The sequence below is a fragment of the Orcinus orca genome, chromosome 14, assembly GCF_937001465.1.
Source record: "Orcinus orca chromosome 14, mOrcOrc1.1, whole genome shotgun sequence".
Taxonomy (NCBI): Eukaryota; Metazoa; Chordata; class Mammalia; order Artiodactyla; family Delphinidae; genus Orcinus; species Orcinus orca.
Window position 1 is genome coordinate 12,318,622 of NC_064572.1, and position 26,153 is coordinate 12,344,774.

The following is a 26,153-nucleotide window of genomic DNA, read 5'->3' on the forward strand; positions in this document are numbered from 1 at the left end:
AAGAGGCAATACTTCTAATCATTACAACCTGGAGGGGCCAAAAAAACATGTACGATTTCCCCCTTCATTGTAAACCCAAACATTTACACTTCTGGTCAGCACCTCTGCTGGAAGATAATAACCAGGAAGGACCACGCTAGGCATGTCTGCACTGGCACAGCCATGCTCAGACTCTTCCCGAGTCCTGGATGTTTCCTTTCCTCTCATTTGCAATGCCTGTTATGTCACTGCCTGGTGAGGCTCTCCCCAGTTACGACCCTCAGGGAGGTTACAATCCGACCTGAGCTCCCGAAGTACTCTCTTCGTAGCACTAACGCAGCATTTCCTACACACAGAACGTAGTGCAGGCATCTGTGTTCACTGGCTGGCACTCACCTTCAGGCCGGGACTGTGCTACTCACTTCCCTGCCCCTAGAGCCTGGGAGGGGACCTGACGGCTCAGGAGTTGAGCCAGTTTTTGCTGAATTCTATTGAAATCCAAATGACATACCGGATAGGGAACTTCCTTGACCTGTTCTCTGGTTTCCCGGAAAGCAAACTGCACTAACAACCCCACGGCAGCAGGAAGCTCCCCTTCGATGTTGAGCTTGGAGCCAGGTCTGCTCGCATGGGCCGACTGGAACAGCTGACGAGGGGTCTGGCCGTAGGTTTTTATCATGGTTTCCAGTGCTCGTCTCTGAACTGGATCTTCAACTGCAGAGACATCCATTCCAAAATATGTCTGAAGAATAAAAGAAAACGAGAGGTATGTAAAAAGCAAGACTTGGCGATAACACTGAAGGGGAAAACAACAACTTGTTTTATTCTCTAGGCAATGGTTTACTCTTCTCTGTTTCAAATGAAAAGGATTTTAAAATGTTTTTGAACAGGTTAACAATCATTAATAATCAGAATAGGAATTGAGATCAGAATAGGAATGATCAATGCTTCTGAATGGGTGAATGAAAATAATGCACCTTGACTGGTGCTAATTAGGTATATTTATAAAATTAATTTTAATTTAAGAGAATAACATATAAGACTTCATTTATCTGCACAGCAAAGGAATCCATCAACAAAATGAAAAGACAACCTACTGAATGAGAGAAATTGCTTGCAAATCATATATCTGATAAAGGGTTAGTATCCAAAATCTATAAAGAAATTACACAACTCAGTAGCAAACCCATCTAATTAAAAAGGGGCTGCACTGTTGGTGGGAATGTAAATAGATACAGCCACTATGGAGAACAGTATGCAGGCTCCTTAAAAACTAAAATAGAGCTACCATACGACCCAGCAACCCCACTCCTGGGCACATACCCTGAGAAAACCATAATTCAAAAAGAGTCATGTACCACCGTGTTCATTGCAGCACTATTTACAATAGCCAGGACATGGAAGCAACCTAAGTGTCCATCGACAGACGAATGGATAAAGAAGATGTGGCACATATATACAATGGAATATTACTCAGCCATAAAAAGAAACGAAATTGAGTTATTTGTAGTGAGGTGGATGGACCTACAGACTGTCATACAGAGTGAAGTAAGTCAGAAAGAGAACAAATACCGTATGCTAACACACACATATGGAATCTAAAAAAAAAAAAATGGTTCTGAAGCACCTAGGGGCAGGACAGGAGTAAAGACGCAGATGTAGAGAATGGACTTGAGGACACGGGGAGGGGGAGGGGGAAGGGTAAGCTGGGACGAAGTGAGAGAGCAGCACTGACATATATACACTACCAAATGTAAAATAGCTAGTGAGAAGCGGCTGCATAGCACAGGGAGATCAGCTCGGTGCTTTGTGACCACATAGAGAGGTGGGATAGGGAGGGTGGGAGGGAGACGCAAGAGGGAGGGGATATGGGGATATATGTATACGTATAGCTGATTCACTTTGTTACACGGCAGCAACTAACACAACAGTGTAGGGCAATTATACTCCAATAAAGATGTTAAAAAAATGGGAAAAATTATGGAACTTTTCTGCAAAGGAATATTATAAATAAATAAAGGAATAAATTAGAAAGAAAATGGCGGGGGGCGGGCAGAGGACCTGAATAGACATTCTTCCAAAAAAGACATACAGACGGCCAACAGGTATATGAAAAGATGCTCAGCATCACTAATCATCAGGAAAATGCAAGTAAAACCACAATGAAATATCATCTCACACCTGTGAGAATGGCTAGTATCAAAAAGACAAGAGATAACAACCGTTGGCGAGGATGTAGAGAAAAGGAAGCCCCTCTGCACTGTTGGTGGGAATGTAAATTGGTGCAGCCACTGTGGAGAACAGTATGCAGGTGCCTCAGAAAACTAAAAATAGAGCTACCATATGATCCAGCATTTCCACTTCTGGGTATTTTGAAAACACTAATTTGAAAAGATACATGCACCCCTATGTTCATTACAGCCTTATTTATAATAGCCAGGACATGGAAGCACCCGAAGCATGCACCAATGGAATGGATGGAGACAATGTGGTAAATACATGCAATGGAATTATTACTCAGCCATAAGAAAGAATGAAATCTTGTCACAACACAGGTGGACCTTGAAGGTATGATGCTAGGTGAAACAAGTCAGAGAGAGAGACAGATACCATACAAATAAGTATGATCTCATTTATATGTGGGATCTAAACAAACAAAAGACCAAGCTCATAAGATTGGTGGTTGCCACAGGTGGGGTGTGGGCAAACGGGTGAAGGGAGCCAAAGGTACAAACTTCCAGCTATAAAGCAAGTAAGTCCTGGGATGTAACGTACAGCATGGTGACTGCAGTTAATAACATTGTACTGCAGAGCTGAAAGTTCCTAAGAAAATAAATCTTAAAAGTCTTCATCCCAAGAAAAAAAATTTTTGTAACTACGTATGGGGTGGGTGTTAACTAGACTTACTGCGGTGATCATTTTGCAAATGATCGAAATCAGTATGCTGTATACTGGAAACTAATATAATGTATGTCAATTATACCTCAAATTAAAAAAAAAGAAAAACTAAATGAGTTTTTCTTTGGTCTTGTCTTTCAGTGAGAGTTGATGAAAAATAATCAGGTTTTTCAATTCAGTTGACCCAAAATAGCTTCTGCAAGCAGGTTAGTAGGTGGCTCTATTTTTTCTGTGGCTGCCTGTCAGATATTGGTCAGAAAACTAGAGTCAGGGAATTGGTGAAAATCATTTCAAGTGGTCAACAAAATCAAAAGAGACAAGAGAATGCAGCTATATGGCAACACGAAGACTGAAGAAAACTAGGGGAACCCGCCCCACCTCAATTTCTCAATTCCTAAAAATGAGAACTAGAAGTTCAAAACCATCTGTGTCTGCCTGAAATTACATGATATCCAAATGCCCTTTTGTCCTTTGATGGGAATATGCTCAAAGAAAGAGTCTGATTCCTCTCAAAACACAATGGCTGGTGTCACAGGATGACTTTGTGTCGCTACCCCATTTTGAAGATGTCTAAGAATATCAACTATTGAGATATATTTTCTCACATACAGAGACATTAGTAAGGAACCTAGATTTTTGTAGGTCTATATCTCTTCTCCTGTCTGGGCTGACGAATCAGGATTCTAAACACCAGCATCACTGAAACCCAAGCAAAGTCTTTGTGCTTTCCACCCTGTAAGCTCAAGAGCAACTCATCCATGCTTTATTTATCCTTGGAGAGGATTAATTGAATTCTGATTCCCTCTCTCTGTGTTTGCTGTGCAGGTTTCCACATACATTGCTGAACCTGACTAGAACCTGGCAGTGAGAAGGCTGTAATGTGAGGTATATCCTTCCAGCCTCCCTCAGCCAACCAGGCAAAGCTGTCAACGGAGGAAGCGGGACAGCTTCACCTCCCCGGCAAGGGGCAGAAGACTGGATGAGAAACAAAGTCAAGGTATTCCATCTTCAACCAAAACACTGCAGAGAGGTTGGCACACTTAATGTTGCACGCGACTGGTGTCCTCCATGCTGTCACCTTTCTTAGGACGTGAAGCTAGAGAGAAAGGGGGTTAGGGCAATAATCAGTCTAGAAAAGGAGTAAAAATTCAGGATCTGTCACTGTCCTTTTCTTTCCCACCTAGTATTTATATATATATATATATATAAAGACTTCACGTGTAATACTAAATTATTGAAAAAGTCATTTGTCCAAAGTGATACATAGGAAAAGGTATATAAAAATGAAGTTGCGATAGAATGTTAGTAGGTAGCTTAAGAGACTATTATTTAGGTTCTAATGAAAACTGTAAGTGGATCTGAAAGAGCAGCAGTGAAAATTGCAAGCTTTTTAACATGAAGGGTGTTGTTACACTTTTCTTCTTAGTGTTAGAGTCAGATGGAGGGTGATGTGCACTTACTTTATTATTTTTAAAGCTAGCAGTCAGTAGCTGGGTATAGATCTGTCATGCTTGTGCATCTCGCTTGTGTAATTTAGCTTTTAGCATTGAATCAGTCAGCAAATTTCAGTTTTATATCTGCATAGAACATCTCTATAAATACCAAGAGAAAGTTTCAAAGATTCTTCAGAAGTTAATCTTCAACATCCACTCCCCTCGCCACCACCCTCGCACGACCACAAGGGCTCAAATACCTGTTATAAACGCTTATCTAAGCAGGCTCATTCCTAATGGTTGCTTGATTTAATATACTCGAAAATTCAAATGAAGAATGGAATAATCCGGTATCCAAGACTCTTAAAATTTACTTTAAATTAGTATCTTTACGTTCTGTGGTATCAGTTTCTAGTGAACCCCATATATTGGTGAATGACGAATTAAGATCAAAAGGCATTTTTACATTCCTCTTAAAATATTTTTTCTATTTTTTTTAAATTAATGAATGAATTAATTTATTTTTGGCTGCGTTGGGTCTTCGTTGCTGTGCGCGGGCTTTCTCTAGTTGTGGCGAGTGGGGGCTACTCTTTGTTGCGGTGCGCGTCCTTCTCATTGTGGTGGCTTCTCTTGTTGCGGAGCACGGGCTCTAGATGCACGGGCTTCAGCAGTTGTGCCACGCGGGCTCAGTAGTTGTGGCTCATGGGCTCAGTAGTTGTGGTACATGGGCTTAGCTGCTCCACGGCATGTGGGATCTTCCTGGACCAGGGCTCGAACCCGTGTCCCCTACAATGGCAGGCGGATTCTTAACCACTGTGCCACCAGGGAAGCCCCTACATTCCTTTTTACAAAGTTAACATTTATTTGCACTTAACTGGATGGCAGACATTACCCCGTATGCATTTTCTTATTTATGAGGCTGGTATTATTGTTCACATTTTACAAATTTGTACATTAAGGTACAGAGAAGTTAAGGTCACACTGCAGGTCACACAGTAAGTGGTAGAGTGAGGATTTGAACTCAATTGTGGATTTAGAGACTATGTGCTTAATTGTGACACTTAGTTTTGTCCCATGAATTGAGTTTTATTAAATTTCTAGAACAGGACTTCCCTGGTGGTCCAGTGGTTAAGACTCCACGCTCTACTGCAGGGCGCACGGGTTAGATCCCTGGTCAGGGAACTAAGATCCCACATGCCGTGTGGCGCAGCAAAATAAATAAATAAATTGTATTTAAATATTCTAGAACAATGGTATAAACTCTATCCTTTTTAAAGCTCTAAAGTCTCAAAGAATTAATGAAAAAAATCTAGCAAGATGAGAATTAAATGGTATATTTCAGCATGCAGATACTTTTAATGTGAATTTTGTATGAGAACAAGTGAAAATTTGTCCCAGTATTATAGGCACAGAGTATATTGAGGTTAATGTCCAAATTCTTAATTGCTTTTAAAGTTACATTTTGCATCAAATATGAACAAAGTTCAAAAATTATACCTCAGTCTTTAAAACATATAAAAATTTTATATACATTTTTATAGAGGTATATTTTACTTACAATAAAACAATACAGATTTTTATAGCACCATCCCATGCAACCATCACGCAAATCAAGGTATAGAGCATTTCCATCACCCCAGAAAGTTCCCTGGTACACCTGTGGCAGTCACTACTCTACTCCCCAGAGGCAATTCGATTGGAAATTATCTTAAAGAAATAAAGAACCATCTTTAAGATAAATTCCCCATGATTTCTACCACTAAGAGATTAATGTTCCTTGTTCTTGAATTTCATGTAAACGGAGTGGATTCATACAGAGTGTACTCTTATGTAAGGCTTCTTTCATTCAGTGTAAAATGTTTTGGAGATTCATCCATGCTGTCACAGACATCTGAAATCCATTCCTCTTCACTGTTGAGTAGTATTCCACCTACCCAATATCTGGAATTGTTAGTCTTTTTACTTTCAGTCATTCTCGAGGATATAAAGTGGTAACTCATCATGGCTTTAATTTGCATTTCCCTGATGACTAAAGATGCCAGCACCTTTATCATTTGCTTACTGGCCATTCATATATGTTCCCTCCCTATGTGAATCTTATTCACCTTCGTATCCCTAGAGCCTAGCAAAATAAATGTTTTCTGAATAGATAGATTTTTTTTTAAAAAAGGCAGACTATCTAACAACATTAAAAAACATATGTTGAGGTGTAACAATTCTGCTTCTAGGAATTTATCTTGAAGAAGTAAAGAGCTACATAAAGAAATAATCTGAGGAATATTAGTTTTAATAGCAAATGCATACTAACTAAATATCCAACAATAGGGGACTGGTTAAATAAATTATTGGATAGCCATACTTTGGAATAAATAGTATTAATATTATATAAATGGAGTGATACATATGTATAGATAAAAGTCTAGAAGGTGGTTTGATATTTATCTTTGGATGATGATATCAAAGTTGATTTTAAAATTTCTTCCTTTTGCAGTCTGTATCTTATACATTTTTCTAACAAGGCACATATATTGCTCGTGCAATAAGGAAAAATGAGGCCATTTAAAAATAGAACATGTATTGATATACAGGACAGTATGCAGAAAAGAGTTACGTGGCAGGCCTGAACTGCTCTCCTTGGGATGGCATGCCTGCAAATGTGGTCCTTGGCTGGTGTCTGGGAACATGGATTTCAAGAGAGTTCCCACCTTCTCTACCTGATGAGAGTGGCTCACTGCACCCAAACTGTACAAACAGTGTGGTGTATACTGAATACCGGTCTCCTTCTGGACGCCGGAATTTCAGGACTTGTGAGAGAGAGGGTGCCTACATGACCAGTCCTCAATAAAAACGCTGGCACTGCATCCCTCATGAGCTTCCCTGGTAGACAACATCACACGTGCTGTCACAATTTGTTTCTGGAGGAAGTGAGTGAGTTCCTTGTGATTCACTGGGAGAAGTCTCTTGGAAGCTTGTGCCTGGTTTCCTCCAGCTTTGCCCGGTGCATCTTTTCCTTTTGCTGATTTTGCTTTGTACCCTTCACTGTAATAAACCTTAGCTGTAATTACAACTATATGCTGAGTTGTTAAGTCCTCATCCAACCTGGGGATGGTCTTGGGGAACCCCTGACAGATAGTATCTTAGTTATTCTTAAAGAGGCGAAATATAAAACCTGAAAAATCTTGGGCAAGTTTAGTGTCTTTGTCAATTCTCTTTGCTAACTTGGGTATTGTAAAGAAACAGTCTAACCTTCTACCTTATATAAATGCAGAGTTTTAAAAGAGTCACTTACAGCAGGATGAAAAACATTGATGGCTTGGACAGAGGCCTTCCCTTTTTGCTTATACCCGAATACCAAGTCGATCCACTGACAGATGTTCTGGGACACGTAGTCAGACTCTAGAGCCTGTCTATGGATGAGGATAAAAAGACGAGGATCGTTACGTGCCCAAGGCGGGAGGTTGACGTGATTAACCCGTTCACCATTCTGGCGTACACCAAAATCGAAACCTAAAAGAGAAGAGTAATATCAATGTTTATCTCCCCCAGAGCATGCTTCCTTTGGCCCACTGAGCAGATCGTAAGAGTTCACAGAAACAGCTATTGTGTGCTATAACCTGGAGAAGGAGCAGCGAGAGGATAGTAACACCGTTGCTCACCTGCTGACTTACCCCTCACAGAGCTACATGGATTAACGCTATCTATCCTAACTGAATCTGAGATCTTTCAACTTTACCCTTCCACCGCTTTATATCATATTGAAAAACAAGCAGAAAATCATTGCCCACTAATTCCAATATTCCAGTTATCAAATCTTCAAATGCATCAAGTGAGAAAATATCTCAATTGTAAACCTGATTAAAATAAAGTGAAGGCTTTTGTATAAGCATTTCTGAATGATTGGTGTTAACATATAATAAATTCAAGACTACTTATATGTAGTAAGTATTAGCATTCTGTAGTTTAAAAACTCAATGAATACAAAGTATACACATTCCTAGAATGAACTGTCTTAGTCTATTAATTTTATGGTAAATCTATAGGTCTGTTCTGATTTCATTTCCACTAAGCATTCCTGTGGACAACAAAATTATACTAACACACTGAGTAAGAGGGTTCTTCCGCGATGTAAATAAGGTATTACCTAATTGCCTCATTAGTCTGCTAGTGTAAACAAAAATCTCAGAAGTGTTTCTTTAAAAAATTGTCCTAAAGGAAATGCTACCTTTGAACAGAACCTTTTTTTGTGCTACCTTTTTTTTTTTTAATGGACAGAAAATCCGAACACCATAGCAGAATCCAAATTTAAAAAGACCTCTTAAAAGCTAATTATGCTCCATGTAAAATTAAGTTGCTGTCTGCCTACTTCTGGATCTTGTGAAAACAGTTGGAAGGATCTTCACTAATTTTGGAAGTACTCTGAAATGATATGATATAAAATATAAACTAAGGGATTATATAAAATTAATACGGGGTGGGGGTGAGGGTCACCTCAAAAATCCCAGCAGTCATCCAACAGACAGCTGCAGGGTGACAGCGTTAGGATGTACTGGCTGAGCACCTCCATACTCTATGCAGCTGCTTCAGGGGAAGCAGCAGAGACTTACTGATTGATCAATGGTGATGAGGCATCTAAGGGCTGAGCTAGGAGGGGTTGAGCCACAGGGGGTCTCTGTGAACTCAAATCATTCCCAACTTTTTGGTGCTCTGGGAACACATCACAGAGGTAGACACTGTTCACCCAGAGCAGATGCCTGGAGGTACAATGAGAGGCCTATAGAAATGCTCATAGGAAATAGCAGGATGTATGCTATAGCAAGTTATCGTTTCCAAAAATGGCTGTAACACCACTTGCTGTTGTGCATGCTTTTCTAGAATCTTGCTGCTCCCCTATCAAATGGCAAAGTCTATGCTCCTTCCTTTTGAATGTGGGCGGGCACTTGTGACTACCTCACAAACAGAATGCAGTGTAAGTGCCACCGTGTGACTTCCAAGGCTAGGCTGGAAAAGGCCATGCAGCTTCTGCTCATCTCTCTAGGGACACTTGCCTTTGGAACCCTGAGTTGCCAAGTAGGGTGTCCGAGGCCCCCATGCTGTGAGGAAGTCCACACTAGTCCACGTGGAGAAACCACATGGAAAACCATGGACACTACCTGAAGAGAGAGATGCCCACCAGCCCCATGCTGCTCTGTTCCCCTGGATGTTCCAGCTCCAGCCAATCTGAATGCACAAGAGACCCTGAGCCAAAACCACAAAAACCACTTGGCTGAGCTGTTCCTGAATTTCTGACCTGCAAAAACTGTGATGGATAATACATTCAATGTTGTTTTGAGTCACTAAGTATTGGGGTTATTCACTATGCAGCCATAGATAACAGGAACATACATATAAGAAACCACAGAGGAATGTGGTTTTTGGACAGAGAAATGAGTCCCTGATTGAAAGCCACAAGGCAGGTACCCCCAGCTGCAGGTGCTGATATTTCACTGAGGCGTTTCTCACTTGGGCAACACTATGAAGCTTGCTCCAGGTAATTAGCAGCACGGATTTATTAATGATTCTCTAAATAACTCCACAGAGGCCAGTTAGTATAGGAAAAAATTCTGAAGTCATTTGTCCAACATTAACCTCTCTAAAGATATAATTCTCAATTTCATGTATTTCCTAAAGGTCACATAAAAATATGAAATTAAGTAATGTAGGAAAACGACCCAAAGATACCCTGTAAAGGATTAACTGATCTTACATTAAAGAACAGGTAAGATTACCAAGATAGTTGGTCACTGGCATCACAGAAAATCAGATTTTATCTTCTAGTGTTCCTTTTCATTATTAGATAACTCTAGTTAGAGTGTTTTATTTCTAACTTGGTCATTCCTCATAAAATCATTGAGATTTTGGTTAATTCACATTGTTCTTTATAAATTCATGACTTTTTTAATAATCATATTATAACTTTTGTAATCAGAGAAAATAATAAAGCAAGTTCTGTAACAGAATTAAAATACATGTTTACAAATACTTTTAATAGTTAAAAGTTACAGTTTTCCAGATATAGCTAGTCCTATAAAATATTTAACATCCTCAAGCTCACTTGGAAATAACATTATATACTTAATAAGTAAAGGTATTTCTCTTATTTGGGGACTCAAATTTTAGGACTTACAAAAGGTATTTTTATTTTTGGAAAATTATAAAGTAAGTACAAACCCTCAGAAATTTAAATTAGAAAATGGTTTACTGTTATACCTTCACGGTTAACTAAGAATTCTGGAAGATAGAAAAACTCTGGGATAAGTTCTTTCACATCAGTCATGGACTCAAAAGAGGAGAGACGCCAGGTTGTGTTTGTAGAATGAAAAGTTCTGTCTGGGATGTCAAAACTCTGATCTGAAAAAATACAAATAACACACTTAAGACACAAAGACTTGATTCCATTTGAAACTTGTTACAATTAATTCACTTTTACTATTTCAAAAAGATTAAAATGATGTTCACTTTGTCCATAGTTTAAAAGAGATTATTCATGTTCTTGAAAATAAATATTTCTCTACATAATTTGTGACTGCATTATGTTATTTTTAATCGGTATTATGCTTTCATAGTACATATAACTAGATAAATGTATATCACTTATTTGTTTAATTGATTACTGTCTGCCCAAGTAGAATGAAAGTTCCGTAAAAGTAGAGACCTGGGATATCAACCATACCGAGCACATTCTAGGAACTGGATAATCATTTATTTACTGAATGAAAGAATAAGGAAGGAAAATTAAAGTTCAGATAGGTAAAATAAGTTTTCTCCCCCATCAAGAAGATTATTTCTTTACCTCTTTTCTTCCCTCTTTTCTTTTTTTTGGGGGGGGGGCATTACTTTTTAGATGTTCTAACTCTAACCTAAAAAATTAAGTAAAATTTCCTATGAATGAAAATAAAACTAAGAATACTTACTCCTTTGTTAAGTTTTTCTGGTGAACACTATTAATAATCAAGAACTGAGTTTTGACCCTGTCTTTTCTGTCAACAGCTATCAGACCTTCTATCCTAGAATATGAAATGATATCTAAAGACCAGCCCTTGAAAACCGCAGCAGCATGGATGCTTCTTCAGAGCCATGCTGTACCATCCAAAACTCCTCTCAACTTGCTGAAATTTGAACACATCTTTTTATCTGGAGACTGTTAGAGACTAATTTCAGCATCAAGCAAGGCACAATTTTTTAAAAATATGCTAAATCTTCCGCAAGCCTGACCTGCTTTGCCGAGCAACATTTTCTATTACTACTTTCTCATCTATTCTGTTGAGTCAGCATTGGCTGGGCACTAAATAAAATCTGGGGAGAAATTAGGTTTATAAATACTTCTTTTTTTCTCAGAAAGTAGGGAGGGCCACTTAAAGAAATATTTACTAACTCACTCAGGAGAAAAAGTTATTAATCTAAATGGAATCCAGAAAAATTAAGGGCAGTTCTGTGAGTCTATGATGGAATCACAGTACCTAGAGTAGAGACTACAGAACTGTGGAACAGGAGAAGCACACCGAGGTTTCTGTTTGGATTTTTAAATTCTCTGCAGCTTCTTGATAAAAAAAAAAGTAATACTACATTTCCTATAATTTAGAACATGTATGAACTCAACTGGTAGTTGTTAACCTAGCACTTTTGTCCCCCAGGGGACACTTGGCAATGCCTAGAGACATTTTTGGTTCTCATGGCTGGGTGGGAGGGGATGCCACTAGCATCTAGTAGGTGGGGGCCAGGGATACTGCTAAATGTCCTACAATGCACAGGACAGTCGCCATAACAAAGAATTATGTAGCTCAAAATGACTACAGTGCCAAGGTGAGAAACCCTGGACTAAATGAGAAGTCTAGAAATAAATTAAAAAGCCATCACACATCATTTTAAATTAATCAGAAGAAACTGAATGGGGACTTAGGTTGTCCCCGTTTTCTTTTTTTTTTTTTTAATCATTCTTAAATACACAATGAGGAAAACCTAGCATAATAGTTGATTGGGAGTTTTACTGGGATATTACTATAGCCTTGGGCTACATGAAAAGAAACGGAGGGCAGTAACAGTTCTGTTATACACTGCAGTCATCCCAAACCACATACGAAATATTCTTTTTTACTCTGACTGCCACTTTTTATTCAGAGCATTCACAAATCAGAACATGTCCAGAAAGATGAGCAGAGCAGTGACAGGTTTGGAAACCAGAGCAAACACGGCTTAAATATGAGTTTTTAAACGCTTTACTAAGTACAGAACTGTCTTATTTATTTTTGTATTCCTTGCAGCAGCTGGGATAAGGCCTTGCATATAGGAAGCTCTCAACTGGATGTCAAATTAACTAAGGATAATTAGCCTGGGAATAAACAAGAGTGAGAGGAGAAGGGGGACAGGGCAGTAATGTTCAAATATTTGAACAGCTGTCATACAGAACGTTTGTTTTGTGTACAGACAGAGGGACAAATATAAGAAAGCCCCTTTTATAGACCAAGTAGTCTACAGTCTATAAAATTCATTCCTCCAAGAGGTTGCATACGAGTATAAATATATACAGAAGTTCAAGAAGGGTTGAGTAAATGAACGGATGATTCCATAAAGGATTCTGGGCACCAGGAGGAACAACTACAGGACTAGTACCATGGTCCTCACTGGAAACTGATAGGTGAGTGTGTCCCTGTTTGCACGCAAAGCAGTAACTTCATCTCTATCTAAGTCATCTTCAGGCCTGAGGGCTGCCACTGAAAATGCCGAGGTAGAAGATTAACTAGACAGTTACTATAGTGAAGGTGGCAGTGTGGCTCTCCTATAACCACTTACAACTCACTCAGTTGTCACAACTGATAATAACATATTCCCCTTTAGGGGCCAAAGATAACTTAGGTGATCTCAAATAATTATTAAGTTGAACATTATAAAAAAGTGAATTGCATACACTTTAAAGGGGTAAATTTAATGCTATGTGAATGACATTAATTTTTAAATAGTGAATTGCACTTTTATAAACTTAGACATGTTCAATTTGAAGCTAAAATGTAAGACATTAACAAGGTCATGTGGCTTACTGCTATTTTTTTTTTAACATCTTTTTTGGAGTCTAATTGCTTTACAATGTTGTGTTCGTTTCTGCTGTATAACAAAGTGAAGCTATATATATACATATATCCCCATATCCCCTCCCTCTTGCGTCTCCCTCCCACCCTCCCTATCCCATCCCTCTAGGTGGTTGCAAAGCACCGAGCTGATCTCCCTGTGCAATGCAGCCGTTACATTTGGTAGTGTATATATGTCAATGTTACTCTCTCACTTCATCCCGGCTTACCCTTCCCCCTCCCCGTGTCCTCAAGTCCATTCTCTACGTCTGTGTCTTTATTCCTGTCCTGCCCCTAGGTGCTTCAGAACCTTTTTTTTTTTTTTTTTTAAGATTCCATATATATGTGTTAGCATACGGTATTTATTTTCTTTTTCGAACTTCCTTCACTCTGTATGACAGACTCTAGGTCCATCCACCTCACTACAAATAACTCGATTTCATTTCTCTTTATGACTGAGTAATATTCCACTGTATATATGTGCCACATCTTCTTTATCCATTCACCTGTCAATGCACACTTAGGTTGCTTCCATGTCCTGGCTATTGTAAATAGTGCTGCAATGAACATGGTGGTACATGACTCTTTCTGAATTATGGTTTTTTCAGGGTATATGCCCAGTAGTGGGATTGCTGGGTCATATGGTAGCTCTTTGTAAGGTTTTTAAGGAACCTCTATACTGTTCTCCATAGTGGCTGTATCAATTTACATTCCCACCAACAGTGCAAGAGGGTTCCCTTTTCTCCACACCCTCTCCAGCATTTATTGTTTGCAGATTTTTTGACGATGGCCATTCTGACTGGTGTGAGGTGACACCTCATTGTAGTTCTGATTTGCATTTCTCAATGATTAGTGATGTTGAGCATTCTTTCATGTGTTTGTTGGCAATCTGTATATCTTCTTTGGAGAAATGTCTATTTAGGTCTTCTGCCCATTTTTGGATTGGGTTGTTTGTTTTTTTGATATTGAGCTGCATGAGCTGCTTGTAAATTTTGGAGATTAATCCTTTGTCAGTTGCTTCGTTTGAAAATATTTTCTCCCATTCTGTGTGTTGTCTTTTCGTCTTGTTTATGGTTTCTTTGCTGTGCAAAAGCTTTTAACTTTCACTAGGTCCCGTTTGTTTATTTTTGTTTTTTTCCCATTTCTCTAGGAGGTGGGTCAAAAAGGATCTTGCTGTGATTTATGTCATAGAGTGTTCTGCCTATGTTTTCCTCTAAGAGTTTTATAGTGTCTGGCCTTACATTTAGGTCTTTAATCCATTTTGAGTTTATTTTTGTTTATGGTGTTAGGAAGTGTTCTAAATTCATTCTTTTACATGTAGCTGTCCAGTTTTCCCAGCACCACTTATTGAAGAGGCTGTCTTTTCTCCACTGTATACTCTTGCTTCCTTTATCAAAGATAAGGTGACCATATCTGTGTGGGTTTATCTCTGGGCTTTCTATCCTGTTCCATTCATCTATATTTCTGTTTTTGTGCCAGTACCATACTGTCTTGATTACTGTAGCTTTGTAGTATAGTCTGAAGTCTGGGAGCCTAATTCCTCCAGCTCCATTTTTCTTTCTCAAGATTGCTTTGGCTCTTCAGGGTCTTTTGTGTCTCCTTACAAATTGTGCACTCTTTTGTTCTAGTTCTGTGAAAAATGCCATTGGTAGTTTGATTGCACTGAATCTGTAGATTACTTTGGGTAGTACAGTCATTTTCACAATGTTGATTATTCCAATCCAAGAACATGGAATTTCTCTGCATCTGTTTGTATCATCTTTAATTTCTTTCATCAGTGTCTTACAGTTTTCTGCATACAGGTCTATTGTCTTCTTAGGTAGTTTCTTCCTAGGTATTTTATTCTTTTTGTCGCAATGGTAAATGGGAGTGTTTCCTTAATTGCTCTTTCAGATTTTTCATCATTAGTGTATAGGAATGAAAGGCATTTCTGTGCATTAATTTTGAATCCTGCTACTTTACTAAATTCATTGATTAGCTCTAGTAGTTTTCTGGTAGCATCTTTAGGATTCTCTATGTATAGTATCAAGTCATCTGCAAACAGTGACAGTTTTACCTCTTCTTTTCCGCTTTGGATTCCTTTTATTTCTTTTTCTCCTCCGACTGATGCGGCTAAAACTTCCAAAACTATGTTGAATAATAGCAGTGAGAGCGGGCAACCTTTTCTTGTTCCTGATTTTAGAGGAAATGATTTCAGTCTTTCACCATTGAGAATGATGTTGGCTGTGGGTTTGTCATAAATGGTCTTTATTATGTTGAGGTAGGTTCCCACTATGCCTACTTTCTGGAGAGTTTTTATCATAAATGGGTGTTGAATTTTGTCAAAAGCTTCTTCTGCATCAATTGAGATGATGATAGGTTTTTATCCTTCAGTTTGTTAATATGGTGTATCACATTGATTGATTTGCGTATACTGAAGAATCCTTGCATTCCTGGGATAAACCCCACTTGATCATGGTGTATGATCCTTTTAATGCGCTGTTGGATTCTGTTTGCTAGTATTTTGTTGAGGATTTTTGCATCTATGTTCACCAGTGATATTGGCCTGTAGTTTTCTTTTTTTGTAACATATTTGTCTGGTTTTGGTATCAGGGTGTGGTGGCCTCATAGAATGAGACTGGGAGTGCTCCTCTCTCTGCTATAATTTGGAAGAGTTTCAGAAGGATAAGTGTTAGCTCTTCTCTAAATGTTTCATAGAATTAGCCTGTGAAGCCATCTGGTCCTGGCCTTTTGTTTGTTGGAAGATTTTTAATCACAGTTTCAATTTTAGTGCTTGTGATTGGTCTGTTTATACTTTCTATTTCTTCCTGGTTCAGTCTCGGAAGGTTGTTCTTTTCTAAGAATTTGTCCATTTCTTCCAGGTTGTCCATTTTATTGGCATAGAGTTGCTTGTAGTAATCTCTCATGATCCTTTGTATTTCTGCAGTGTCAGTTGTTACTTCTCCTTTTTCATTTCTAATTTGGTTTATTTGAGTCTTCTCCCTTTTTTTCTTGATGAGTCTGGATAATGGTTATCAATTTTGTTTATCTTCGCAAAGAACCAGCTTTTAGTTTTATTGAACTTTGCTATTGTTTCCTTCAGTTTTTTTTCATGTAGTTCTGATCTGATCTTTGATTTCTTTCCTTCTGATAACTTTGGGTGTTTTTTTTTTTGTTGTTATTCTTTCTCTAATTGCTTTAGATGTAAGGTTAGGTTGTGAATCTGAGATTTTTCTTGTTTCTTGAGGTAGTATTGTATTACTATAACCTGTCCTCTTAGAACTGCTTTTACTGCATCCCAGAGGTTTTGGGTCGTCGTGTTTTCATTGTCATTTGCTTCTAGGTATTTTTTGATTTCTTCAGCGATCTCTTGGTTATTTAGTAGCGTATTGCTTAGTCTCCATGTGTTTGTATTTTTTACAGTTTTTTTCCTGTAATTGATATCTAGTCTCATAGCGTTGTTGTAGGAAGAGATACTTGATATGATTTCAATTTTCTGAAATCTACCAAGGCTTGATTTGTGACCCAAGATATGGTCTATCCTGGAGAATGTTACATGAGCACTTAAGAAGAAAGTGTATCCTGTTGTTTTTGGATGGAATGTCCTATAAATATCAATTAAGTCCATCTTGTTTAATGTATCATTTAAAGCTTGTGTTTCCTTATTTATTTTCATTTTGGATGATCTGTCCACTGGTGAAAGTGGGGTGTAAAGTCCCCTACTATGACTGTGCTACTGTCGATTTCCCCTTTTATGGCTGTTAGCATTTTCCTTATGTATTGAGGTGCTCCTATGTTGGGTGTATAAATAGTTACAATTGTTATATCTTCTTCTTGGATTAATCCCTTGTTCATTATGTAGTGTCCTTCTTTGTCTCTTGTAATAGTCTTTATTTTAAAGTGTATTTTGTCTGATATGAGACTTGCTACTCCGGCTTTGTTTTGATTTCCATTTGCATGGAATATCTTTTTCCATCCCCTCACTTTCAGTCTGTATGTCTCCCTAGGTCTGAAATGGGTCTCTTGTAGACAGCATATATACAGGTGTTGTTTTTGTATCCATTCAGCTAGTCTATGTCTTTTGGTTGGAGCTTTAATCCATTTACATTTAAGGTAGTTATTGATATGTATGCTCCATTTTCTTAATTGTTTTGGGTTTGTTTTTGTAGGTCTTTTCCTTCTCTTGTGTTTCCTGCCTAGATAAGTCCCTTTAGCATTTGTTGTAAAGCTGGTTTGGTGGTGCTGAATTCTCTTAACTTTTATTGTCTGTAAAGGTTTTAATTTCTCCATTAACTCTGAATGAGATCCTTGCTGGTAGAGTAATCTTGGTTGTAGGTTTTCCCTTTCATAACTTTAAATATGTCCTGCCACTCCCTTCTGGCTTGCAGTTTCTGCTGAAAGATCAGCTGTTAACATTATGGGGATTCCCTTGTTTGTATGTTATTTGTTGCTTTTCCCTTGCTCCTTTTAATATTTTTTCTTTGTATTTAATTTTTGATAGTTTGATTAATACGTGTCTTGGTGTGTTTCTCCTTGGGTACTCTCTGTGCTTCCTGGACTTGACTATTTCCTTTCCCTTGTTAGGGAAGTTTTTGTGCTTCCTGGACTTGACTATTTCCTTTCCCTTGTTAGGGAAGTTTTTGACTATAATCTCTTCAAATATTTTCTCAGACCCTTCCTTTTTCTCTTCTTCTGGGACCCCCTATAGTTCGAATGCTGGTGCGTTGAATGTTGTCCCAGAGGTCTCTGAGACTGTCCTCAATTCTTTTCATTCTTTTTTCTTTATTCTGCTCCCTGGCAGTTATTTCCACCATTTTATCTTCCAGCTCACTTATCCGTTCTTCTGCCTCAGTTATTCTGCTATTGATTCCTTGTAGAGTTATTTTTAATTTTAGCAATTGTGTTGTTCATCACTGTTTGTTTGCCCTTTAGTTCTTCTAGATCCTTGTTAAATGTTTCCTGTATTTTCTCCATTCTGTTTCTGAGATTTTGGATCATCTTTACTATCATTATTCTGAATTCTTTTTCAGGTAGGTTGCCTATTTCGTCTTCATTTATTTGGTCTTGTAGGTTTTTACCTTGCTCCTTTGTAACATATTTTTTTGTCGTTTCTTTCTTTTTCTTTTTTTTGATGGATGGTGCTGTATTCCTGTCTTACTGGTTGTTTGGCCTGAGATGTCCGGCACTGGAGTTTGCAGGCCGTTGGATAGAGCTGGGTCTTGGTGATGAGATGAGGATCTCTGGGAGGTCTCACTGTGATTAATATTCCCTGGGGTCTGTTAGTCCAGCGGTTTGGACTCGGAGCTCCCACCACAGGAGCTCAGGCCTGACCTGTGGCCTGGGTACCAAGATCCCGCAAGCTTTGTGGAAAGAAAGAAAGAAAGAAAGGAAGGAAGGAAGGAAGGAAGGAAGGGAGGGAGGGAGGGAGGGAGGGAGGGAGGAAGGAAGGAAGGAAGGAAGGAAGGAAGGAAGGAAGGAAGGAAGGAAAGAAAGAAAGAAGAAAGGAAGGAAGGAAGGAAGGAAGGAAGGAAGAAAAAAAAGGAGCAGTACAATATCAAAGAATAAAAAACAAATAAAATTAGAAAGATAAAAAAATATATTAGGAAAAATAAAACTATAATTGAAACAACTGCAACAAGGCAAAATAAAAACAAAAGAAAAAAGCCGGGGGAATAAGCTAAAAAAGAGAATGATAACAAAGTATAAAGAATAAAATAAAATTAGAAAACTAAAAGATTTATTAGGAAAAATAAAAATACAAAAGAATCAACAACAATGAATCAACAGAACAGAACTCCAATCTAAAAGAGGAAAAAAAAAAAAAGCCTTGGCTATAGGGGTGGGGTTTAGGCAAGGGGTGGAACTTAGGCAGGGGCGGGGTTTAGGGTGGACCGGGACCTAGGCGGGTGGGGGGGCGACGTTTCAGCGTGGGGCAGGGCCTTTGCTTAGGACCTGCATGGAAGGGGAGAGGCAGCATCTCGAAAGGAGGGTCTCTGGAGTGTACAGTTCCGGACTTTGGAGGCAGGGCCCTGCCTGAGGGTGTGTGGGTGGGGCTTAGGCCCAGCTCGTGGGAGGGGGTCTCAGAGGGGGTCTCCGCGTGTAGAGGTGGGGCCCCGGGTGGGGGTGTAGGGGTGGGGCTGGGGCTCTGCACGGCAGGAGGGAGGCTCCGAGGGCAGAGGATTAGGCCCTGGAGCCCAACACGTTCCCTGGTGCCTAAGTGGACAGGGAAAGCGCTGGCCCCGTTCCCCTCCGTTCCTTTGTGCCCCTCCCCCACCATCTCCCCCAGGGTCTCCCCCGTCGCCACTGGACCCCTAACCGTGGGTGGGTCCTGCTGGGTGTAGGAACTCCTTCTCTCCCCCAGCCACCCTTCAGGGGTGCCGGTCCCGGAGGTCTGGGCTTTACTTTTGCTCCCCCTTCCCCACCTTCCACTCCCTCAGGACCCGCGCGCCTGGAGGGGGCCTCGGTGGGCAGAGGATCAGGTCCGGGGATCTCAGCAGGTTCCTGGGGGCCCAAGTGGGCAGGGGAAACCTGGCCATGCTCCCTTTTGATCCTCTGCCCTTCCAATGGTTCCCCAATTTCCCCCTTCTGGACTGGGATCCCTTCCCCTCAGGGGCGCCAGTCCCGTCCCGCCTCCACTTCTCCCACTTCACTCCTCCCATGCCCCGCGTCCTACCCGGTCACTGGGGGTTCCTCCCGTCCCCTTAGGTGTCCGCAGTCCCCCACTGGGGCCTGGTAGGTGCCCTAGTTGTGCGGAGATGCGAATTCCACATCCTCCTAGTACCACTGCTGGTTTCTTGAAGAGAATTTTGTTGCGGGAATATATAGAATTCTTTTTCCTATGGTTTGATTAGTTTCAGTACGTTCTCAGGACGTCAGACAAGTGTTTTATCCCCGATGACCAATCTGACCTTTGAGGTAGTTATGAAACAACCCTTACCTTGATAGGCTAAAAACATCTTTGTGAAAGGAGGCATCCTGACCAGGAAGTGGAGCACGGTGCCGCTGTTGGAGTAGTGGGAACCGTAGTGGTAGGGCTGCACCGGGGGCATCGGGTCGTCTTCCCGGGCTCCTTTGCGGTACTCCTCCTCCAGGTACTGAAGGACACAGGGACCAGAACTCGTGACAGTGAGCTCCAGGCAGAGCTGGAGCCGCCTCACTTGTCTTCTTTCCCATCCTCTCTGCTGCCCGTTAGACGCCATTCTCCATGGCTTGCCCATAGCCCTCCTGAGTGTCCGGGGGTCTGGTGCCCCACTAAGGCCTGACCACACACTGCGTGCATGTTTACCCTCTCATTTGCTCATAGAGAACCCACCTGTTCTGTACCCCACCTCCCAGCCCTCTGGCTCCCAACTAATACATAAATCTAAACTGATACTAATATCAGTTTAGATAATATATATCTAATATATCTCAACTGATCAAGGGCTCAATAAATAAGAGCTGCCTCTCTCACTAGAGATGTCTGCGTCTTAAGAGGGTTTCAAGCTGTAATGCTACATTCTTTAGAGAAATGCTTCTCTATCAGAAGAACTGCAATAGAAATGTAAAACCTGTATCATATTATTGGAATTCTTTAATATAACATTTTATAGCTGTCTTGCAGTGGAGTTACACAGAAATAACAAAGACAGTGGTGACTTTTCAACTACTCCTGTCTTCCCATCATAAAGTAAGAAGCTCAATCAAATCTTTAATATCTGTCACTATTCTCATCTCCTGTAGCTTCTGTCTCTAATAACAAAGTCAGGTGACAGTGAATTTTCTGGAGTCACTTCTCTTTGACTCCCATAGCACTGCTGCATTTTTAGCTGCAGAAGCATCAAGCAGTGACAGTTGTAAGACGCTTGGATGGACCTTTCTGGAACTTTGACATAAGATAACATGGTGAATATGAGAAAACTGCTTCAGCTGCTCCTATCTTGATACTGTTGTGAAGACTGTAACATACGACTAATGGGATTTTTTAAATCTCCAGCAGGATTCCATTAATATTAATTTCACAGAAATGGGTAATTAATTTCTATTTTTAAACTTTACAATCCAGTATTTTTTGTTAATAAACCTGTACACAATTTGCTGAGATGAATAATAAGGGACTATAGTACATTATAAATATATTGATATTATTATATATAACACTAGGGGATACAAATAGCAGGTCCCTGGAAATCTTTGTGATTTTTGTAAGGAATATAATTATTTATATATTTGAACATTACAATGGATTATGAGCTTCCAATTTATGTAACAGTAAGTGCATTTCTTTTTCTGGGCAAAATGTTTTCAGAGAATTAAGACAGAATAATATTTAAAATCACATAGTGATTTCCAGTTGTCTGTCAATCAAAGCACAAGGAAGTGGAAAACAGAAAAAGCAATACTATATGTTTAAAATTAGGTAAAACAGTCTGTAAAACAAAAATCCAGTTTTTACTTATCAAAATACATGAGGAAAAACTAAACCTACCTTGTATGTGTCCACGTAACGATCTTCTTTTTCTTTGTACTGCACGGCTATGGGCTTGGAGAGATTTCTACAAAGGAAGAGATGATGGAAAACATTGAAGTATGCTGATACTGTCAGGTTTAAGCTGCCTTAGATGCTTACAAGTAAATAAGTGGCCAACAAAATACTCAGCCCTTGGTTTAGTGCTTACACATGGTGCTTTGCAATTAAGTCACAATTATGATTTCATAACCTATGAAGATAGAATTTTTCTAAACAGATGCATACCATTATTAGGAAATCCTGACTTAACGAATAACCTACACAAGAAGAGCTGCTGTTCTCCCTCCCTTCTCTGGTTCCTCTACTTCCTCCAAATCATAACTGATGCTGCCCACGGCAGCTGATTCCTACCAAGCCCTGGAAGTTCCTGCCCCCATTTCCACATGCTACACCCAGCTCAGCAAGGAAGAGTGAAGGGCAGTTTGGACAGGAGACATGATCATGAGGAGATGTTATGTAATTACTAAGTTAGTGAAAACTGAAGAAACAACACATGCTTAAAATGACCACCCTGAGATCTGGAGTGCGAGTACTGACATAAACATTTTGTTATCTAATTCGGGGACAGTGACTGACACCATGTGCACAGTGTAGCAAACGTGTGCATGCGTATGCACGTCTGTGCTGGTGTTCACACTGTATCAGGGAGGAAAGAGAACTCTAGGATCAGTCTCCACTTTCACAAGCTACAGAGTCAAGCAGCATCTGTGTGAGGCCCATGAAAGAGCAAGAGAACAAGATGCAACGAGGAAGGGCAGAGGCTGCTCTGGCTGAGGTGCCATCTGGTCTGGCACCAGGATGGGACCACCTGGAGTTTCAACATCTGGCACCACAACTAGATCAACATCAAGATTTGCTCAAGTTTCAGTTAAGTCAAACCAGGTCTGCTTAGCCAGAGGATGATTTATCTATTTTTTGGGAAAATTATTTCCTAGGGATATTAAAATTAGTGATAGCAAACACATTCATTTCATTTTTGAGACTCTGATAATCCTAAAAACTTTGTTAAAAAGTAAAGACAGTTTTATAGCATAGATACAAATTCACCTCAATATAGGAGAAATCATGTTCGAGATCCTGCCATGCATGCAATTGTTTTCTAAACAGTGTAAGTAGTTTTTTTGAACACAGGTAATACTGTTGTGGTTGGAAAATCAGAAGTTACTGATGAGTGAATAGAATAAACCAAAAATCAACCACAATACTATTACTCACAATATATCTGGAAGGGTACATGCCTTTCCAGATGCTCTCTCCTTATTTGTGTATGTATAATTACATTTAAATAAAAATCTCCCCCTCCTCCATAATATACATTTCTACAATATCATTCCTTTTTTTTAAAATATAAATTTATTTATTTATTTTTGGCTGCGTTGGGTCTGTTGCTGTGTGCGCACAGGCTTTCTCTAGTTGCGTTGAGCTGGGGCTACTCTTTGCTGCGGTGTGCTGGCTTCTCATTGCAGTGGCTTCTCTTGTTGCAGAGCATGGGCTCTAGGCGTGCGGGCTTCAGTAGTTGTGCCTCGCGGGCTCTAGAGAGCAGGCTCAGTAGTTGTGGCGCACGGGCTTAGCTGCTCCACAGCATGTGCGATCTTCCCGGACCAGGGCTCGAACCCATGTCCCCTGCATTGGCAGGTGGATTCTTAACCACTGCACTACCAGGGAAGTCCTCAGTAGTGTAAAAATTTAAATGTACATTAGCAGTGTATAAAAATGTCTAAAAGATAAATAATGTGCCATTTGCTCTTTTTTAAATTGACAAAAATTAAATTGAATCTGATTTCTTGAAAGCTGTCTGAACTAGGCCTACTATTTAGCAGTTATAATTAAAATATTCTAATACACTAAGTAGTATACTGGCGGTCAATTCTTCTTTAAACTACATAGATAATTTTTTAATTGAAGTGTAATGGACATATAACACTATATTAGTTTCGGATGTCCAACATAATGATTTGATATTTGTATATTCGATATTACAAAATGATCACCACAGTAAGTTTAGGTAGCAGCCGTCACCACACGTAGTTACAGGATTTTTTTTTGTTGTGCTGAGAACTTTTAAGATTTACTCTCTCAGCAACTTTCAAACATGTAATGCAGTGTTATTAGCTAAGGTCATCGTGCTGTGCGTTGCATCCCAGGGCTCATTTCATAACTGGCAGCCTGTACCTTTTGACTCCCTTCACCCATTTTGCCACAATCCCACCACCACCCCCCAATGCTTCTGGCAACCACCGATCTGTTCTCTGTATCAATGAGGTTTTCTGTTTGTTCTGTTTTTGTTTTGTTTTTATTTTTAGATTCCACATACAAGTGAGATCATACTTATTTGTATGCTATTTGTCTTTGACTGACTTGTTTCCTTAGCATACTGCCCTCAAGATCCATCCATGCTGTCACAAGATTTCATTCTCTTTTATGGATAAATAGTATTCCATTGTGTGTGTGTGACATTTTATTTATCCATTCATCCACAGATGGACACTTAGGTTGTTTCCGTATCTTGGCTACTATAAATAATGCTGCAGTGAACATGGGGGTGCAGATATCTTTTCAAGTTAGTGCTTTCATTTCCTCTTGATAAATACCCAGAAGTAGAATGGCTGGATCATATGACAGATCTATTTTTAGTTTTTTAAGGAACCTCCATATTGTTCTCCACAGTGGCTGCACCAATTTACATTCCCACCAACAGTGCACAAGGTCTCTTTTCTCTGTATCCTTGCCAACAGTTGTTATTTCTTGACTTTTTGATCCTAGCCAGAGAATGTTATTCAAAACTAAAGAAACAGAATATTCCCTCATCAACTAGGGCTATGTGGTTACTCTAAAAGGCAACTCATTCAGGAAAGGCAGGATAAAAGCTTAATTCTTTTCCTTAGTTGTCAAATTTCAAAAGCAAGGAATTGATGCCCTACCCAAACAGTGACCAGTGAGTTTAGTTTTGCTTTGTTTTGGGGCCCTTTAAAAAGTGTCATTGTTAACTTAAGTACTTTTTTTTTTTTTTTGAATTTTTGCAGTACGCGGGCCTCGACCGTTGCAGAGCACAGGCTCCGGATGCGCAGGCTCAGCAGCCATGGCTCACGGGCCCAGCCGCTCTGCGGCATGTGGGATCTTCCCGGACCGGGGCACGAACCCATGTCCCCTGCATCGGCAGGCGGACTCTCAACCACTGCGCCACCAGGGAAAGCCAACTTAAGTATTTTTTAAATTCAAATGTGTTCAAGCAACTGTAGTCATTATTGTTTCTGATGCCCAGATTGTCCTATCTTTGGCAGTGAGAGCCACTTCAAGTTGGCTCCTAAGTGTTTTATTTTTTTGTAACTGTGGTAAAAAAACGCACATCACAAAACTTACCATCCTAACCATCCTCAAGTACCTAGTTCAGTGGTGTTAACAATATCAACACCGTTGTGCAATAGGTCTCTGAAACTTTTTCACTTTGTAAAGCTGAAACTCTACACCTGCTGAGCAACAACCCCCTATATCCACCCCACTCTTCTCCTGTCCCCCACACCCATCATTCCACTCTCTGTCTCTCTGAGTTGACTGCCCTAGACACCTCATGAAGAGGAATCACACAGTGTTTGTCTTCTGTGGCTGGCTCATTCCATTTAGCACAACGTCCCCAGGGCTCATCATGTGACAGGACTTCCCTCCTTCTTAAGGTTGAACAATATTCCTCTGTATGTATGCACCTCATTTTCCCCATCCACTGATCCACAGACAGACACCTGGGCTGCCTCCACCTCCTGGCCACTGCGAATAAAGCTGCAATGAACATGTGTGTGCAAATATGGCTCCCGAGTCCTTCTGACAAGCCTATAGTAATTTCCTTGCTCTCTGACACAACAAAGTATCCTGGGCTCATCTTGTATGTTTTCTACTAATAAATGCAGAAGAAATGAGAGAACAGGAAATCACCATTCTGTAACCCCTAGTGAAATAATAGACTTGAACAATAATCATCAATGAAAGAAACAAGTTCAACGGGAGGCTGAACCCACGGACCAGCCTGAGCATCCTTAGAGTGGGATATCACAGGCCTCCTGATATGGGGCAATATAAAGTCCACACCACCTCCTCTAGAGGATTCTTGCCAAAAAATGTTGAATCTGAATCTAAGCAAGCCTTTAGAAGTAATCTGCAGTCTCTAGGAAGTACAGAGGCTAGAGGAAAAACCTAAATGCTAATGTGGAATGGGGGACATCCTACAAGATAGATGACTTATTTTTGTTTTAAAAACAAGTCAAT

At 39.8% G+C, this 26,153-nt stretch overlaps 1 protein-coding gene and 1 long non-coding RNA gene across 6 annotated transcripts in view; one reads left to right on the top strand and one right to left on the bottom strand.

Annotated features, from left to right (window-relative positions):
• Window positions 1–26,153, bottom strand: part of LYST (lysosomal trafficking regulator) — a 194,671-nt gene that overhangs the window by 24,325 nt on the left and 144,193 nt on the right. For all 4 annotated transcript variants that reach the window (XM_049697336.1, XM_049697339.1, XM_049697338.1 and 1 more), the window contains exons 41-45: window positions 21,855–21,921; window positions 20,325–20,481; window positions 10,557–10,697; window positions 7,600–7,817; window positions 491–721 (exon numbers count right to left, since the gene is read on the bottom strand). In XM_049697336.1, the coding sequence (XP_049553293.1) occupies window positions 491–721; window positions 7,600–7,817; window positions 10,557–10,697; window positions 20,325–20,481; window positions 21,855–21,921 (814 nt within the window). The remainder of the gene's footprint in view (window positions 1–490; window positions 722–7,599; window positions 7,818–10,556; window positions 10,698–20,324; window positions 20,482–21,854; window positions 21,922–26,153) is intronic.
• On the top strand, window positions 627–11,457 carry LOC117201957 (uncharacterized). 2 transcript variants are annotated; one of them, XR_004484106.2, is made up of 3 exons: window positions 627–745; window positions 3,703–3,874; window positions 11,337–11,457. It is a non-coding gene; the product is annotated as an uncharacterized LOC117201957 (long non-coding RNA). The 2 variants fall into 2 exon arrangements; XR_004484105.2 differs by lacking the exon at window positions 11,337–11,457 and adding an exon at window positions 7,857–8,163.